At 39.2% G+C, this 18,789-nt stretch overlaps 1 protein-coding gene across 1 annotated transcript in view; it reads left to right on the forward strand.

Annotated features, from left to right (window-relative positions):
- The first annotated feature begins 439 nt into the window (after positions 1–439).
- The window catches only part of chsy1 (chondroitin sulfate synthase 1), a 75,309-nt gene continuing 56,959 nt past the window's right edge, over positions 440–18,789 (forward strand). Inside the window, exons 1-2 of the mRNA XM_053322674.1 lie at positions 440–1,158; positions 13,175–13,670. Coding sequence (XP_053178649.1) covers positions 848–1,158; positions 13,175–13,670 — 807 coding nt within the window. The 5' untranslated portion in view covers positions 440–847. The remainder of the gene's footprint in view (positions 1,159–13,174; positions 13,671–18,789) is intronic.

An 18,789-nucleotide genomic window follows, 5' to 3' on the forward strand; every position in this document is an offset into this window, starting at 1 on the left:
ACATGTTTACATTGCATTTGTCAGCTGCTTCATGTGAGTTGTTTCTAATGTTTTTTTGTTTTTTTTTTGCAGTTGTCCATAGGTGTGGCTTTTCTTAATTTCTGCTTTTTAGGTAAGGGATGCTACTTTGTAAAGCGGTGGGAAACCATAGTAACAACTACTATAATACTGATAATAAAGATTGGTGGAAATAATTGTGATATTTTATAAGTATTCTTGTTTTTGCTTTTATAAAACCCGCACAGTAATCTTCGAAAACTGGCTTCACGTTGCAAGGGGATTTTCCCATATAACTTGAACGCAGCATCGATAGGTCGAATGACTCAAAGGAATTCATCCAGTCAGAACACTTCTACGGAAAGTCCGTTGGGTCAAACCTTTCTTAAACCCTTCACAATCAGCGATCTGGACAGTCCGACATTTCTCTAATGATGAGATAATGGCAAGAATGGAGCCGGTATTCAAGTCAAAGAAAAAAGCTGCTGTATTTGTTGGTCGACACTAATGTTTGCCGATGCTAGATAGCGACGGACAAGTGGATGAACCGAGGCAGCAGCGGTAGAGACGGTTCAGGTGGCGGCTTCAAGGAGACTGCTGTGATGCTACGTAGGCAACTGGAAGAAAAGGGCTTTTCTACCATGAGAGAGTGTGTGTGAACCCGGTTGTCTGGAGATACAGGAGCTCTGCCTGTCCAATTTTTTGTTTATATTATATTTTTTTTCTCATTGTTTGATAGATCTGCCGTTTTGTGTTTGTTGGCTTCTCTCTCTTTTTTTTTTTTTTTTTTTTTAAAGAAACTGCTTATGATACAGTGAGGATACACAGCGGACTGGTGAAGTTTTGGGGAATGGCAGGTCGAAGCCGAAGAGCATGGTTTAGTGTTCTGCTGGGACTGGTGGTCGGGTTCACACTGGCTTCCAGGCTAATTTTACCCAAAGCGACCGAGTTGAAGAAAGCTGGTCAGAAACGAAAAGCAAGCCCTGCCGGTTGTGGGTTGAACGGGGTTCTCCGAAAGGAGTACGGCGGAGTATTATGGCCGCCGCAAAATAACGGTTTACCGGCGACCGAGAAACCTGGTTCCAGGTCCAATCATTTCCTGTTCGTTGGTGTCATGACTGCCCAGAAGTATCTGAACAGCCGAGCCGTGGCGGCGCACAGGTATGTGATGTGTCAGACAAGAATGCTGCCTTTTAAAGCACCTATTCAGCTTCTCTCTTATATGGACGATAGCGGCCCTTCAGTCTCAATTTAAAACTGTAACACTTCAATGTGGCCCTGTTCACAAGCTTGCCTGAAAGGACTTGGGCTGATAAAGTCGTTTATGTAGTATTATGTGTTTGGTAGCCAGCTAGCAGTAGTTATTCGTACCCATTTTATTCATTACCATTGGCTTATATTGACCGCCACCACATGTACCGAATTAGGTACAGCATGATATGGCATACTGTATGTGCTTATGTTCTGTGTAAAATGATGTAATCCAAAGAAACTGTTAGCTACCTACTATAAGTCTGACTTTATCCCATTTACCATCAAACACCTCTGCTATATTGGGGACAATGCTCTTCTCCCACTGTGTCTAACTGTATCAGAAATATTTGTACATCAGTTTTGCCTCTCCATTGAAGCGTGTGTTTTCACTGAGTGGAAATATCTGTCTGATTGGTTTTCCAGTTCATAGATTAAATATTTAGCTATGAAAGTGAATAATAATAATAATAATAATAATAATACAGACATACAGTTCTTCATCTTCCAATATCTTGTTTTGCCTGACTAAATAGTACATTCATTTTCTCTGGGATGAATTTATTAATTGACTTATTGCTTCAGTTCTGCTTTGGGGTCTCCACTGGCATTTAAAAATAATCCTCTCTGGATTTAAACAATGTTTGTTTGGCTGTACAGTATATGTAGGTACTGACTTGACCCACTGGCAGCGGAGTGGAGTTTAAGACTTCAGCAGGACAAAATTGATCAGATCTGTTTCAGGGAACATAAAGTGCTTTAGTGGGACTTCTAGCTCTACCAAGACAGAATGCTCAAGCTGAAGAAAGTTTAATAATGCTGGTGTAAAAATAAGACTCATTTTCAAATCAGAGGAATCCTTAAAAGCTCTACAGAATTAAATGTATGCCTAAGCCTTCCTCCAAGACTCTGATGCCAATAGTTCTATTGATATTGGTGCAGTAGATTGTGTCAATGTTCAATGTGAGTTTCAATGAGAATCAGGCTGGATTGTGTAATAGTCATTAATTCCACCAGATTCAAATGCCCAACATCTGTAATGAATGTGTATTTCAGGTAAAGTTATTATTATTAATTATCAATGACTGATAAAAAAAAAAAAAAGAAAAACAATCAAGGAGACCAAGAAGTTTTCATGAAAATTGACTAATAACGACTAAGTAAAGTGCAGCATTAGAGCAGAAAAATCTATCTATAAAGGAAGAATATCTGTATGTCTGTGTGTACTTATCATGTAGAATTTGGTACAATTTGGAAATGTGACACTAATAATTTTTTATAAACTTAAACTCTGAAGAAACAAGCGAACAGCTACTTTGCTCTGCAGCAGTGGGACAGCCCTGATCTGAGCTATACAACCCTGCCATAAGAGAGAGGAAGGGAGAACATCCTTCTTGGTTTGATAACATGAAAAGTAATGCTTTGTTGTGGGTTTCCCTAACTCATTTAAATAATATGAGAGAGAGAGAGAGCAAACTGAGCGCATGAGCGAGCAACAGAGAGACGTGATTGTTTCACGGTGGCTAGGTTATAAAGCACAAATAAACAACCATTACTCAACAGGTGATTTACTGTGGTTACAGAGGCTCTTTTGGTGCAATATAGGCATGCAACAAATTTAATATTTATAAGCTTTCAGGGCCTGAATTTCAGCGTGGGATTGCAGGTATTGCACACAATTTAATTAATTCCTGCAAATCCAACACTTATAATGCGGGAAATTCCCACACACATTTCCAGCGATGTATATTAATGTTCAACCAACGTCTGCAGCGGTGCTTTCTGCACGACGACTGGTTGGAACCGCTGTGTCCGACTGTCTGACTGCGACCCTGAACGCACCTGTAGCTCTCTGTACCTCCTGCTAGCATAACACAGAGAAGCTAACAGTGATATTAAGTTAAAGGAAACAAACACAGACCGCTGGTTAAACTACATCATCTGAGGCAGAACCTGATGTCACCATTAACAATGTTAATCCTCAGACAGGTAACTGTGACGTTACTATAGTAACAAGATTCAGGCTAACCGGCTCAGAGTAAATGAACGGCTCCAAATAAACGTGTAAAGTCACTCAGATGTTTCTCATTCAACAGACATGAAGAGAGAGAGTGAGACATTCAACAAAAACATGATGCTACTGAAGCTGAATATAACTACTTAACTGTATAATACTATATAACTTGTAATTACTATAAAATATAGTTCAGAGAATAAGTTCACTATATAAAATACATTCACTGGCTTCCAATCTAATTTAATCCAATACAGCAGCTCTGCTATAAATTCTACATTTATGAAGTTTAAATACATTTTTTGACATGAAGGTGAAAATTCTGCTTTATGTTCATTATTGAGTGATTGTGGTGTATTAGGGTGAATTATATTGAATGGTGTTCCTAATATTTTGTCCACTCCATTAACATACATGAGGAGGTACACCACCACCACTTAGTATAACCTCAGTAATAAACAAAGTAGAATTATCACTTTTTTGACAATGTCAACAAAAACTGAAAATGTATAAACTCTAAAAAAAGCTGAATTTATAGCAGAGCTGTTTATTGGATTGAATTATATTGCACATGTGTTCCTAATGAAGTTGCAGGTGACTGTAGTTCAGAGAATACTACTAAAGTATTTACTAAATAACTAATTACTATATAATATAGTTCCTTAAATTGAAGGAAAGTGCCAAAATACAATCTGCGTTAAGAATAGGACAAGGTGCGACCTATAATCTCCCCCAACAAAGTCAAATCCCCCCTATATGAAGCATTTAAGGGGGGAATTCCCCCCTATTTTAAAAAATGAATTTCAGGCCCTGGTTTTGAATAAACCAGTGAACATCAAGCTGCCAAGCTCTGTGTCTAAGTGCAGTGGGGGCTGTTTGATATAAAACCCACAATGTCACAACACGTGGGTCTTCTGAGCTCGAACTCAACAACACACCTGGCTGATGTAATGCTGAGGATTCAAGGAAGCGCAGTGTCGAGTCTAAAGTTATTTGGACATGTGAAACGTTTAATGAACTTAGAACGAACAAGCCACCATGGAGCTGCCCAGCTCTATGTCTGAATACAGCGGGGGCTGTTTGGTATAAACACCATAACATCACAGCGGGGCAGGGCCTCTGAGCTCTGACTTGCTGAGCAGGACAAAGGCACGCGTGCCACTCACTTAAATTGCCCTAGAGAGAAGAACAAGCACAGACAAGAGAAAAACACAAAGAGAGAGGCAGTAAAATTAGCCCACAGGAGCACAGACACATTTGATTAACAGCAGAATCAACCAGTGGTAGGCTGTAAACTGCTTCCACAGGTTAACCATAGTATAGTCTCACTGGTGAAGTCTGGATTAAAACCATTTCATTTATTAAATCCTTATTTTCATATGTTTTTTATATGCTTGTTATATATGGCTCTTGAGAAATAATAAGCCATTGGCCCGTTCCAACCATTCATGCTTTGAACAGAAAATGCACTTGTAAAAAGCGAGTAACGCACTTCCTGTCATTTTCACAAAATAAAACACCCGTTACCTTTTTATTATTAAGAAAACCATTATGATAGAATTGGTGCTTTTATTTTGAAAACAGGAAGCAAACATACCCTCACTGTAACTAACTTGAAACCACCGAGGTGGTGATCTGTGACGTTTGTATTTTGGGGTTTTTTCAGAAGTTGCGTTGCATCTTGGGTAATTTGAGTGTGAGTAGTCAGCTCTTGATGCATACTCTGCATTTCTGGTGAATCTAGTAAACCATCCAGGAACTTCTCACATACTCTAAATCACATACTACACAGTTAAACACACTACATACTTCAAATGACGTCAGAGTTAGTACGAGTAGTAGGACAGCATGCGGTTTCGAACAGACCCATGGTGTTCTTTTCTTTGTAGGCTTCATTTTTTCTTATGTAAATAGGGTTGGTGTGATTTACCAAAAAGCTATTATTGTACTATTTTGTTTCATCTGTCCACAGCACATTGTCCCATTCTCCCTGGCTTATCAACAGGCATTTTCGCAAAATCCAGTCTTACTTTTTTGTGTCTCCCTCTTAGAAGTGGGGTTTTCCTGAGTCTTCTACCATAGAGCCCATTTACATTCATACAGCGATGGATAGCGCTACTTGAAACGACTGTGCCTTGAACTGTACTGAAGTTTTCCTTGGTTCTTTCTCGACCATTCGAGTAATTGTTCTGTTCCGTCTTGGGCCAGTTTGGATTCAGTTCCATTAAACTTCTTAATAACATTGGCAACAGTGGTCCCGGGAACATCAAGCTTTTTGGAGATGGTCTTATAACCTTTACATCGACTGTGCTTGGCTATTACCTTTTTTACAATGTCTTCAGACCACTCTGTAGTTTGTCCTTCTGTTTTCTATGTTCAATGAGATGCACACAGTGGCACAAAACAGCAGGGTGGGTCATTTTCTCCTTTTAAACTTCTAAGAACACACCATTTGATACTAATTTGTGCACAATATACTGCTCCAAGTATCACCACAAATCGATAATTTCTTACAACTTCTAAAGGGTACTAATAATTTTATCCAGGCTATTATAGAATGTCATTTTCACATTTTTTTTGTTCCACTGCGAATCAAACAATCATGCATTGATCATAAAATGTCTTTTGATTTCAACACTGTTCAGGGCGACTGGTGCATTATTTTGATAAAATTGTACCAATAATTTTGGCCACATCTGTAAATTAATAAATACATAAATGCCAAAAATGCTAAATAAAAAAAAGGAAATAATAATGAAGTAAGACAAAAATTGTGATAACCATTAGTAAATCAATTACTCAGAGACAGTAGTAGATGATGAATCATATAAAGACACAAAGGCCCCACACTTAAATAATACAATTAATTTATTATCTTTTAACTGGTGATTTCAAACAAAACAATGTCATCCAGTATGAGTGAGCATCAACATCTCTCCATTTAAGCAGGTGAGAACTCACTAAGCCAGTAAACAGATATAGGCAAGCATAGCCTGTTGTGTTTTGGGGAGGAGCAGATCTTGTGGGAAAATGGCAAAAAATTGCTGTCGACTCAATGACACATTATAAAATTTCAGATGTTTGGAAGTCTGGGTTCCAAAATTCCTCATTTGAAGGGCTTTTCAGAATACATGAATTGGGCAGGTGCATATATGTCACAATTTGGTTCAAACTCAGGATGAATTCCTACTACTTTAGTTTTGGAAATTTGAATACCATGTACTACTTTGGAACAACAAGAGGGGGAATGTATTTTACTAAGCACTAAGTCCAAAATGTTATCTTGTATTTTTGGTTTGAATTGAATTAGTATGTAGACTAAACAGCGATGTTATGGACAAACTGCACTGTCTCTCTACGCCTCAGAGGACAGACATGTTTTTAGTAAGTCTGAATGCAGTGAAAGGCATTCTCTTGAATGTTCAATGACCAATGGTCATTCAGTTATAGTAATGAATATAAAGGAGTGCTAAAATACATTTAGGGTTTACTTTTCAAGGTGACCAATCTGAGTTTTCTCACATTAAACATTTATTTTGTTTTTGATGGTAGTTTAGTAGAAGAACCCTGAGAAATCAGTTTCATGTTTTATATTCAAGCACAACTTCACAATTTTTGAACCCAGTCTCTAAACTCTCATTTACAACCCTACTTAGAAAAGTCTGACTTGTTGTAATCAGTCAGAATCTTCCCACCCTAATGCAGCTTCTCATTGTGCTTTAACAGTCCAACTGGGAGTAACAATCATTTAGGATTTCAAAATATCATGATATCTGACAGTGTAGTCAGTGACTACACTGTCAAGAGCTGACATATGTCAGCTCTTGACATATGTGACTACTAGTCACATATGTCAGCTGTTGTTCTCCTTCTTTTTGTCAAATGTCAAATGACTTTATTATTCACAACTGTCTTATCCTGATGCAGATGTAGTGAAGAAAGTCAATGAAATGTGAAGAAAAGCATGCACCAGAGACTTCTTTTTATGCTAAAAATATGACATGTCTGACAAGGCTCAAAGATAGTTTAGCCCAATGAGTGAGACCCATAGGCCGTTAAACAAACCTGGATTTAAGTGGGAGAAGTTTTGTGTGACTTTTCCCTCCTATGGTGTATTAAGGGGTATGTATAGCAGTTCACACACATGAACTCTGGGTGATGTTTGATGAATCCGACCACATGAGTTAAAGTTACCCTTTCACTCATGTAGCACACAGCAGGTGAGTGTCTGTCTTTGAGGTGTTCACATCTACTGGAAATACTACATTTGGTTTAGGCGAGGCATTTAGGAGGCATTCAGTGATTTTTAAACTTTTTTTGTTTCATGAAATACCCTCCCTCCTAGCTTCACACTAGAGCATTCAGACCCAGTTAAAATTCATGCAATGCATCTTAGCTGGCCTGCTGCATTTAACTAGTGCCAATCACATGTAAAATAGCAGCTGTTGATGAGAGGGGAGTTGACTGCTGGAAGTCAAAGACGTGGTGTTTAAGATTATGTTCTGCTTTTTAACTCTTTTTTTTTGATAAATTGTTGTATTCACGCATGGGCTCACACTCTTAGCTTCTGCAAGGGGCCTTGTGTACCTCCAGACTGTACGAACTGACAAACACATACGGACACATTTGTGCATACAGGATCTGAATGTAGTTTAAACTGCCTTTTCTCCTGCCCTTTAATTAATACAGTGTAGTTATATGCTATTATATGCTTCAAGTCAGGCTGGGCAATATATCTAAAAGATTAAAAGAGAAAAGAGATTTTTATTTATTATTATTTATTCTCTTGTAAAGAGAGCTCAGCAGCTCCTTGCACTTCTTGCGCCAGATGAGGAGAGAACACCTCCCCCTCCCATCTGCACCACTTTCTACAGAGGCACTATAGAGAGCATACTGACCAGCTGCCTCTCTGTTTGGTCAGGAGCCTGCAGTCCCTCAGACTGGAAGTCCCTGCAGAGAGTGGTGAGGACAGCAGAGAAGATCATCGGGACTATAGATTAGGGCTGGGCCGATATGCTTTTGTGCTGTTTCGATTCTCTAGCGATTTTTGGGTCTCGATTCGATTTTAAATTGCTATTCTGATTAAACAAGTATTGCGATTTTATATTTCAATTATTGTGATTTTCTTTCCTTAAACAAGAACAGGTTGAACCAAACACTTTATAACACATCAGAAGTCATATTTACAAAAAACGATACACACATCACATCAGTTTGTGAGATTTATTGATGTGCAGTGCCATTTGACCTCCAAATATGGTGTGTATCATGGCATCCAAAGAGTTCAGTTCTGGTCTCATCTGACCAGACTATATTCTCCCAGTATTTCACAAGCTTGTCTAAATGTTGTGCAGCAAACTTTAAGCATGCTTTTTTTTAAACATGGTGGTTGAGTGCATTACTTATTGTTTTCTTTGAAACAATTGTACCTGCTAATTCCAGGTCTTTCAGGAGGTCTCCACAAATAGTCCTTGGCTCTTGGACAACTCTGCTGATAATTATTTTCACTCCTGTCAGAAATCTTGCGAGGAGCACCTGGTCGTGGATGGTTTAAGGTGAAATGATGTTCTTTCTACTCCCAGATTATGGCCCCAACAGTGGTCACTGGAACATTCAGAAGCTTAGAAATCCTTCTGGAGCCAATGCCATCAATATGTTTTGCAAAAATGTGGTTGTGAAGGTATTGAGAGTTTGTTTCTTGTGTGATACCTTAATGAGACACCTTTTTATAGGCTATCAGTTGGGACTGAACCAGTTGATATTAATTTGCAATATATGACAAGTGGCAGGATTACTGTCTAATTACTGATAGATTTTAGCTGGTGTTTTGGCTTTCCATGCCTTTTTGCATCTCCCTTTCTTCATGTGTTCTATTACTTTTTCCCTGTGTCATTTCACATTATTACACATAACTTAATTTATGGACATCTATGGTTTGATTTCTGTGCATGTGTGGATTGCATGGGTTGTTAACGACGTCTGGTGGAAATTTCATGTCAATAGCACCTTTTATTGAGAAAAATGGTGACGTGTTCAATACTTTTTACCCACTGCATATATATATATATATATATATATATATATATATATATATAGTGTTTGTTTTTTGTTGTTGTTGTTGTTTTTTTAATTTCCCCTGTTTTATTATTTTTGATTATCAGCACTTTTTAATGTTCTGTACTATTTTGAGCCATTGCTACAACATTTCGTTTGGATGTGCACTGTAAAGTGTATAATGAATGAAATTAATTTTAACCAACTTTAGCTTAAAGTCAATCTTCTGACTGCTATACATACCTACAGTAACTGTGTGTTTGGCTGTGAGTGTATCAGAGTCCACAGCAGCACAGTGACTGAATGTACCCAGTGTGACACAGATGGAGGAATGCAGCCACTGCTCACGTGCTGCTTTCTTTATGCATGTACACAAGGTCTCAATCATTGGCCTATGGACAGATGAAGGTTTAATGTGCACACCAGACACGGCGGATTTCAGTTTTGAATGGGCCAGACCAATTGTGGGTGGGCCTTAAATTACAAGCATTAGTAGATCACTGATTAACTTAATAATTGTTTGGATTTTAGTTGCTTGATGCTCCTTAAATATTTGATTGCATTTTATAATGTTTCAGACAGTGCATAGGATGGACCTACCCGCAATCGCTGTCCTTGGTTCTGACTAGGGGTGTAACGGTATGGCATTTTACAGTACGGTACGGTGACAGTGTTAGTACAGTATACCAGTATAATGGGGTATTTCACAGTGACGGTATTTTATTTTTTTAAAGAATTTTTTTGGTACTAGGGGAACAAAACCCTAACCCTAACCCTAGGGGCCATGAAATAACCAACAAAACAGACAAGTATCATTCTTAGAAGAAAAACATATTTTAACAACCAATATTACGGTCATGGATCATGTGGGTCTTGCGTGTGTTTACCAAAACTACCTTTTTTGATTGGACTGTCACTGAACCAAAGACGCTGACCATGCAGCCTGCCCTGAACTAAATGGAATAGATACGTTTGAGCAGCACACTGGTCCGATGGCCGATGTGGTGTCCATCCCCCCACCCCCCTACTCTGACTACACACTGTTCATTTAGGGCGCACTAGGCAATCGTACCGTGCCCAAGCACGTTTTCCCCCTAAAGTCCGGATTATTTGGCAACTGTGAGTGCAAGTGTACCCTGCTTGAGGGAAAAGAAGCCAATTTTCCCGGGAATCCCGGGAAATTGATGATTTTTAAAAGGCAACACTAGCTGAGCCCTGGTCATTTCAAGCAACACTAAATGCAACGTGGAGACATTATGCATATGGGTTCCCAATCCGATCATTTTTTGTGTATTATTGTGTCATTATTAAGGCAAAAGAACTCAATTTATGTCCATCCACATTATAATGAATAGGCTATAGGCTTAATATTAGTTTGCATCCAGCGTGCTGCGTGGACTTCATTACATCTGCTGCACCGCTGCTACCACAACTATGAAATGCTAAGTTTCTACAGTCTGTGACTGTGGCCCTCATAAAAGTAATATTTTATGAATCTGCATTATATAAACTAACGAAATTTGTTAAAGTAAGTCATTTGGCGACTTCTAAGTCATTAAACAAAGTCTTACTTTTACTGGAGTAATCTACCTCGTTCGCACCTGTCATTGTACGTCTTGAATTGGAAAACTTTGAATTAAAATTTACCTACTGAGTGAACTCTCGGACAACAACGTGTATAAAAATAATAAAGTACGTAACAACAATCTGACCATCTGGGGGTCTGGAGGCATGCTCTACCGGAAGAAAACTTTTGTACATTTTTAAGTCAAATGCATCGTTCTGGTGCACTCTGAGAGTACTTTCTACATTGTGTTTCTTCAAATTACTAAACTGTCTTTACTTATCAATAAAAATACTTCCAGATGACTTAGAAGTGGATCAGGATCATAGTTAATTTATTGTACAAATGCAAATAACGAAGATCTCTCATTAAGACTCACTTCCACTCTCTACCTCGCTCTACCGCACCCTCAGTCAATCCAGTGTTTCGGTTTAACTGGTGATCGTGTGGTGGTGACTTTTCACATTACAAGATACGTTACGAGAAGTGAATAAGTCTTCTGAACACAATTTAACTTTAACGTAACTTAGATGGTAAACACAGATGAGTATGTATTTAAAAAGGATTAAACTACTATAGGCTTTTAAGAGAACACCTACATGAAAGTCACCATTTAACACAGTCACCACTGAAACTGAAACACCGGCTCTGTGACTACCTCTGTAGCCTCTTATGGGCGGGACAACCCTGTCCCCCAGTTCAACAGTGAGGAGGTATAAATCAGTAACTGGAGAGCAGCAACGAGAAATGACAGCAAACTATAACAGAGGTTAACATTAGCCTCTCGTCCTCTGCTCTGTGTCAGCAGGAGCGGAGCTGAGCCCTCCGTATGCATCAGAGACAGAGACACAGGTGGATTATATATATTATATAATTAATGGGAAACACTGATCTTTATTTAGTTTTGGGGCCCTGTGTATATTATATTTTTTGGAAGAAAACTTAAGGGTGGGCCTGTAAGTAAAAAAAGTAACGCTGTGCCTGGTGCACACTGCATCTATTATTCTAGCTAGAAGTATTCTAACACTGTGCCTGGAAAGCACTGTGATCGCTTCTAAGTACTGCACACACAGGTGGAAAACAGGCTTTTTTTTTGCCATCCCTTTCAGGTTGAAATAATTGCTGGTAAGATAGTTTAGGGCAGGGATATTCAATAATAATTCACAGAGGCCCAACTAGTGAACATTTCCTCAAGTGAAGGTTCAGAGGATCATAATGTCTGTGTTATTTTTCAGTACCTTGAAGAAGAATTGTTGTTCCATCAGCATCTGTGTCTAGTGGCTAGATTGTCACATAAATACAGTACGATTCTAGAATATGGCAACAACATTCATTCGTATTTACACTCAACTTGTCAAATAAATAATCAAATAAATAAAATAAGAATAAAAAAGAATACGATAAATACATTTCCTTTTCTTATATCAAATAAAGATGGCATTTTAAAATAAAGTGCGTACAGAAAGCTTTTGGTTGTGCTTCTTAGTTTTAGAAAAATGAAAAGGAAACCATAAACTTCATTTCACATGTAATAAATTTACATCAAAACATCTCAACACATATTACCTCTTTTCTCTGTGTGTATCTCACTGACAGTCGAGAGTCGTGAGAAGATTGGCTATGCACAGCGGTCTGTGAGTTTCTGAGGGCCGCTCCACTTTTACCATAATAGCTGGAGAAGCTGCATCCCTTAAAATAAAAACATTTGGACAGAATTTAACAATCTTGAATATTTCATCAGCTACAGGTCTGGGTCCAGACTGTGGTGACCTCTGATATTCATCATTCAGCTGTTATGATAAACCTGATCAGTATTTCTCAGTAGCAGAAAATACCTGCCACACACAGACTGATGTTTTGTCTTTTCCCACACTCCACTAAATAACTGTATGCTGTTTGGAAATCATATATTGATCTTTAAAAATTGGGATTTGACCTTCAGTGTACATTATACCATACAACATACGTTCATGTACAGTAGATAAGTTGGGTGCCAATTTGTGCATTTGAGTCTGCATGTAAATTTCATAAGGCTTACAGTTGTTGTGTCCAGAATTAATGACTGATTGCACTTGTGTGAAACCAATGGAGTATAGTTTGTACAGAACCATGTGTGTTTCCGCTGTCTGTGTTTGCTATGGGGCTTTTACTATTTGTACATGTGTTTCTTGCTATCACATGCTATTACATGTTACAGATTATCCCATGTATTTGACTATGTGATTTTTTTAAATTTACCTGTGTGTGTGTGTGTGTGTGTGTGTGTGTGTGTGTGTGTGTGTGTGTGTGTCTAGGACATGGGCACAGACAATTCCAGGCCATGTTGAGTTCTTCTCGAGTGAAGGCTCTGACACCTCCATACCCATTCCCATAATGGCTCTGAGGAATGTGGACGACTCGTATCCACCACAGAAGAAGTCCTTCATGATGCTCAAATACATGCATGACCACTACCTGGACAAGTATGAGTGGTTCATGAGGGCGGATGATGACGTCTACATCAAGAGCGGGAAGCTTGAGAGTTTCCTGCGCAGCCTTAATAGCAGTGAGGCAATCTTCCTGGGTCAAACAGGCATGGGCGCCCGGGACGAACTGGGGAAACTGGCCTTAGAGCCTGGGGAGAACTTCTGCATGGGGGGGCCAGGTGTCATCATGAGCCGTGAGGTCCTCAAGAGAATGGTGCCTCACATCCGAGAGTGTCTACAGGAGATGTACACCACTCATGAGGATGTTGAGGTGGGCCGCTGTGTCAGAAGGTTTGCGGGAGTCCAGTGTGTCTGGTCGTATGAGGTAAGATGGTTTCAAATCCTTTCCAATTCTTATGCCATTTACTCCAAGAACCCAACCAAATTTAAGACTAATGGACCCCAATACAGATAGCGGGAAGCTTGAGAGTTTCCTGCGCAACTGTCCACACTATACAGGACTGCAAAGTACAGTGTGGTACACTGTACACAACCTACAGAGGGTTTCTTGTGCATTGTCAATGCCAGGGATGTCATAATTACCTTTTATTCATCCATTATTTCAAATGACCATGAGTTGGGTCTCATATGTTAATGGTGCAGATTTTCTAACATTAGTATAACTTTTCTTGATGATCATTGGTCCTGGGACAGTTGCCTGCTTGGAAATCTAGCCATGCAACTGAGACCAGGTGTTCTTCAGTAAAACAGCCAAGTTCATCATGATCCAAATCAGATCATGTCCCTCTGGCTACAGAGTGAAAAGAATCTGCTGCATCACTTTCACTACACAGGTAATTCTGTGTGGCATACAGTTTAGTGTAATTCAACAGTCCATACTAGAAAATGATGATAGGGTTGATGTATAGATTTTAATAAACTAGTAACTAGGGGTGTGCATCTCTACAATATAAGGTGATTCGATATGTGTCTAGATACATGGGGTGCAATACGATTCAGGGACAATACATTTTAAAATGGAACGATTTGGTTCTATGCGATTAGGTAGGATTCTATGTGATTCAGTACGATTCTGTACAATTCAATTTGGTAGGGTTTAGGGATGGGCATGATTAATTGATGATCGATAACTGATTGTTAAAAATGTTGTCGATCACATGAAATTTTTATTGATCAAACGCTGGTTTCAAATAGAAGTTGTGTTGCGTAGTGTGAGTCTTGAAGCAATGCAATGAATTTCACTATGTGGCAACAATGAGACATCTTACCAACGGGGGGCGATATTTGACAGAGAAAACGTCTCAGCTACCTACCAGCTGCCGTAGATATCAAACGCAAACATGAAGAGGTCAAGGCTAGTTTCACATTTTCACACTAAAAATGACGGAGTTTATTGTAAACCCTGCACCTTGGCCAGGCTACCCAGGATAGCACCACAATGCCTCTGCATCCCGGCTACTTCGGTCCAGTCAGAGCGTTTCAGCTGCTGGACTGACTGTCACCAGGCTGCGCTCACTGACCCCTGAGCATGCTAACATGCTAATCAACAAGAATCAGTAGGCTGGAGTTACTTTACTTAGTTAGCAGTGGACAGTCACCACTGTAGCCTTTAGGTGAGTCACTCTGGTTGTTTCATGAGGCTCTAGTCAAATAAGCAGAATTGTGAAGTAACACTATCTCTGTCTCTCTTTCTCTCTCGGCTCGGCTGGGTGCATTTTGGAGTCCTTCAATGTTATATTTTGAGTAGGGATGTCACGATTACAGATTTTCTTGGTACGATTATTGTCAGAGAAATAATCACGATATTACGATTATCACGATTATTTTTGCATTAATTAATTTCACACTACCATGAATAAGTACAATCACATAAAAACTCCTCATAGGTCTTGAATTTTAATTTATAGGGGGCTATAAAAGGGATTGTTTCCCCCGCCAGCGGGGTAGTAATCTTTTTTAAGAAAGTAAGTGTATTCTGAATACACCAATTTAAACTGTAACTATAACGGAATACAGTTACTCGTATTTTGTATTTTAAATACGTAACGCCGTTACATGTAATCCGTTACTCCCCAACCCTTCTTATACAGGCCATTGCACAGTGACACTGAAACTGTTTGACTTAAAAGGAATCGACCTCATGCTGTTTCAATCATGTTTGCATACAAACAGCGAAACTACTACTGCACTACTATGAGACGGGATCATCCCTATGTTCCCCGGGTCCTATGTTCCCCGCTTTGTATGTGACCGGGGAACATAGGGATGATCCCGTCTACAGTTAGCCAGTTAGCTGAGTTAGCCGCCGAGTTAGCCACTGAGTTAGCAGCCGAGTTAGCAGATGAGTTAGCCGCCGAGCTAGCCGCCGAGTTAGCCGCTGAGCCAGCAGCCGAGTTAGCCGCCGAGCTAACAGCGGAGTTAGCCGCGATCGGGGAACATAGGTACGCTATGTATGAGACGTTCAGCTTTACGTAACGTTACGTGAATGCAGCTTAACTTGTCCCGTTGCACTGTAGCCAAAAAAATCCCACACGGCTGGCTTCAAGCATTTATTCGGAGGGAATAGCTCTTCCTCTTCCATGCTTTACCTCTTGTGGGACTGGGACGCCTCCGTCTGCAACTGCACGGACCGAAAACAAAGCAACACGAGCGGTGACACGCGGTTGTTGTCTCACTTTGTTTTCGTTCCGGGCGAGTTGCGCTGATGTACCAATATAGTTCCAGCATAACATTTTCTGGAAATTGACGGTATTTAGGACACGTTACGATTAACTAATCGTAAAGTTTAATACCGCAATTAATTGTGAAAACGGGTAATTGTGACATCCCTAGTCCGGAGTAATATTCAGTTTTTTTATTAAGTTGTTATTAGATTTGATTGTTTTTTGTAAGAGTTTCTAAAAGAGGCTCAATTGTGTTTAAGAGTGCTCTATTGATTGATATGTTAATAGGTTTGGCTCGCAGCTTCGGGCTCAGCTGCTTTTATAAGCGTCTGGTATCATGGCATTTTTAAGATAAAAGATAATGATTAATCGATAATTGATCGTTAATTTTCCCGATGATCAATCAAGAAAAAGGAATTCAAATGCCCATCCCTAGTAGGGTTCAATGAAAGATGATGTGATCTGATACAGCTCCTTGTTTAAAGTAGACATTCATTTTACATTATAAATTGACATAACCTTACCTTCAAACATTTATACATAGTATAAACAACCAGGGAACAAGTATTTTTGTTACTTTTGACATGCATCAGTCCAAAACATTGAACTTTGAGAACTTTGAAAACAAACATATGCAATCTTCCCAATTATATAATATCCGGGCCATTGGCTGGTTCATGGTACAGGGGTCCATGTATCCATGCACTCTCATCTTTTAAATTAAAACGGATTTCCAATTAATATCATTTTTTTTTTTACATCCCTACTAGTAACGCTGTATAATGATAAGTGAATGATTAATGTTAGCATACTGTGGCAGGTAGACACTATCTATGTATATGTATTCACAGCAGGTATTCAGTTTGTTTAGTAAGAACAATAGCTGCAGTAGATGTTCTTGTGTCTGTAGTGTATGTTGGTTTACACGGTTGATTCTCCGCTGGACAGATGTGTGTCTTTTTGAGTGGAATTAGACATTGTAGGCCATTTGTTTGGTTTTATATTATTATTTTCATCTGGAAAATAATAAATAGTTTTTTACTATTGCAATTTGCTATTGTTACTATTCATCATCATGGTCATCTTGATCTCATATGTAATTCTCAATCAATATTATACTAGTGTGCAAACCTGCACTTCAGCTTATAATGTGCTGAAGTTGAAATGCCATCTCATTAATGTGAAGACTACAGCAACACAAGCAATCAGAAAATCCATTGACATGATTTTCAGTGATTAACTATTTTGTGTCCCAATTGAACGCTGAATTTACCACAAGTATCATGACACATTAAGCTGCTGTGAACCGTAAATTCACTACTTCTAAGGAAAAGGCAAAAAATGTTTTCTCAGAGCCTGACAAGCCTGGGCAAGGCCTTTCTTCCTTCAGGCAGCTCTCCTGCTCCTGCCTCTGTGTCTGACTCATCCTGGTCGGCAGCTGTCTCCTCAGCATTGTCACTGGATGTGCATTGTTATCTTCTTTTGTTAATGGTGGGTTGCAACCAGCGTTAAGGTGCATTACCACTGCCTACTATGTTGGAGTGTGAATCAGAGTTTTCCAACCCCCGAACAAACAACTTGCAACTTTCTCAGTTGGACTGTGGAGCATTCAGTCATTGTTGGTCATGAGAAAAAAATATTAAGACTTGAGAGACCATGTTAAGACAGAGTAATGAAAGAAATGCTGTAGCCTACAAGGAGAGGGTGGTTCTGTGCACTCTGGTGAAGTGTTAATGCCAACCAGCCTGTTTTCTGACATGTCTAGACATGGCTGATCTGTAGACCTGTTGCTCACATGACTGGTGTTCACAAGAATCAGAGCCACTTGAAATGGATGCAAATTACACAGTAATGTGGAGCTTTAATAAAGTGACTGTATGAGACAACAAGATCTGATCTGTCTTCATCATGTGCTCAGCTTGTGTCTGTTCTGTATCACTAAGACAAAGGAAGGAAATGGAGTAGTCATGCACTGTTCTACTTTAAAACTTTTTTGTGGCATCTAGTGGTAAGGTTGCAGATTGCAAATTGAATACCCCTCCCTTTTCCCTCCCCTTCCAGGCGCATAGGGAAACCTACACATGAAACTCGCAAAAAAGACAAAAGGCTCTTTTTAGAGCCAGTGTTTGGTTTGTCCGTTCTGGGCTACAGTAGAAACGTGACGATGCAACATGGTAGGCTCCATGAAAGAGGACCTGCTTCCCAAGGTAGGGTCCAAAAGTCTGAGATCACTTTCCCAAGAGGTCTCAAGACTATTAGACACCACTGTATCTCATTTTAAGGTAACAAAATACAATAATTATTATTTTCAGGTGATTATACACTAATAAATCATACTTACAAATATTATAATCAATTTCTGCTAAATTCTGTGCCACTGGATGCCACTAAATACTACACACTGAATCTTTATAGCAGACTTCAAGGTGATCTCTTGAATGGTGTGGTTAAATTATAATATAAACACTGCTAAAAAAAAATAAGGGAACACTTAAATAACACATCGGATCTTGATGAACAAATTATTCAAGTTGAAAATCTTTACTGATTTACATTGTATAATTTATTGAGAACAAAATGATGTAACAACAGTTTTGATTCAAAATCACAAATCAAAGTAAGAAATTGAAATCACAGACTGACAAACTTACGTTTTGCTTCTCGGATATGAGTGAATATCAGCACGGCAACTGATAATGTGACCTATCAGATGCACCGATACATACCATAGGTGCCCAGTTGGATTTAGGCCAGGGGAACATGAGGGCCAGTCAATGGCATCACTGCCTTCATCATCCAGGAACTGCCTACACACTTTGG

The sequence above is a fragment of the Scomber japonicus genome, chromosome 1 (assembly GCF_027409825.1).
Source record: "Scomber japonicus isolate fScoJap1 chromosome 1, fScoJap1.pri, whole genome shotgun sequence".
Taxonomy (NCBI): domain Eukaryota; kingdom Metazoa; phylum Chordata; class Actinopteri; order Scombriformes; family Scombridae; genus Scomber; species Scomber japonicus.